Consider the following 1,178-nt stretch of genomic DNA (forward strand, 5'->3'; position numbering starts at 1 on the left):
GCAGGTCGAAGCTGCGGTGGCCGGGAGCGGTCACTGCACTCCAGTCTGGATGACAGAGCGAGACTCCAACTCAAAAATAAATAAATAAATAAGTAAATAAATAAATAAATAATAAAATAAGCCAGGCTCGGTGGCTCAGCCTGATAATCCTGCGCCTTTGGGAGGCTGAGGTGAGTGGACTGCCTGAGCCCGCCAGTTCGAGACCCGCCTGGGCAACTTGGCGAGACCTCATCTCTACAACAAATCAAAAACTAGCCGGGCGTGGTAGCGCGCGCCTGTAGTCCCAGCTACTTGGAAGGCTGAGGCGGAAGTGATCGCCGGAGCCCAGCAGGGCGACAGAGTGAGACTCCCACTCAAAAAATAAGTAAATAATAATAATAGTAAAATAAATAAAAGTAAACTGGACTAAGGAGATTGAAGCGATAATGATGACGCTCTGGTCGGGGCAAACCACAGTTACCGGGCAGGAACGGCGGGTGCGTGTCTGGGGTCTGAGGAGTCCCCAGGAGACGTCCCGGGAAGCCTGCGGGCGTGGCCGCCAAGGGACACCCAGGGGAGGCAGAGTGGGGAGGGCGGGAGGAAGAGGAGGGACGCCGGCCCCTGCCAGCTGGGGGGGCAAGCTCCCCGCCGGTGGGGGTGTGTGCGGGGGGGGGGTGCGGGAGGCCTTACCATGATCCCAGTGAGCAGGCACACGCCCTTCCCGCAGTAGGTGTGGGGCACCATGTCACCGTAGCCGATGGACAGGAAGGTGATGGAGATAAGCCACATGGCCCCCAGGAAGTTGCTGGTCACTTCCTGCTTGTCATGGTACCTGGGGGCCGGGCGGGGTGCAGAGGTCGGTCAGGCCACAGGGGCCCTCCCTTCGCCAGGGCAGGGCCAGGACTGCCGGGCCGCTGCAGGGAGCAGGTCGTCTGGGAACGGGGCGGGGCGTGAGTTCGAGGCCACCTCCGTCCTCCGCTGCCCACGTCCCCAGAGAGCAGAGGGTTCCGGGTGAGGGTGTGCCCTCGCCGGATCCCCTTCCCAACGACAGACACACACATGGACGGGGCCCCAGTGGCCACGGTGCCGGAAGCGGAAGAGAGTGGAGGCGAGGATTTAGGTCAGACACCAGGAAGAACCTGCTCAGTCAGCGAGGCCCTGAGGAGGGAATAGGATCCTCTGGGGAGGGGCAGTCTGGA

At 61.1% G+C, this 1,178-nt stretch overlaps 1 protein-coding gene across 1 annotated transcript in view; it reads right to left on the reverse strand.

The window, feature by feature from the left end:
* LOC103271702 (small conductance calcium-activated potassium channel protein 1-like) overlaps positions 1 to 827 on the reverse strand; it is a gene marked incomplete at its 3' end in the record, with an annotated part of 4,842 nt that extends 4,015 nt beyond the window's left edge. The window contains exon 1 of the mRNA XM_008069199.1: positions 670 to 827. Coding sequence (XP_008067390.1) covers positions 670 to 768 — 99 coding nt within the window. The remainder of the gene's footprint in view (positions 1 to 669) is intronic.
* Positions 828 to 1,178: the final 351 nt, after the last annotated feature.

Source organism: Carlito syrichta, unplaced genomic scaffold, assembly GCF_000164805.1.
Source record: "Carlito syrichta isolate Samal-C Ts95f unplaced genomic scaffold, Tarsius_syrichta-2.0.1 Scaffold109747, whole genome shotgun sequence".
Classification (NCBI taxonomy): domain Eukaryota; kingdom Metazoa; phylum Chordata; class Mammalia; order Primates; family Tarsiidae; genus Carlito; species Carlito syrichta.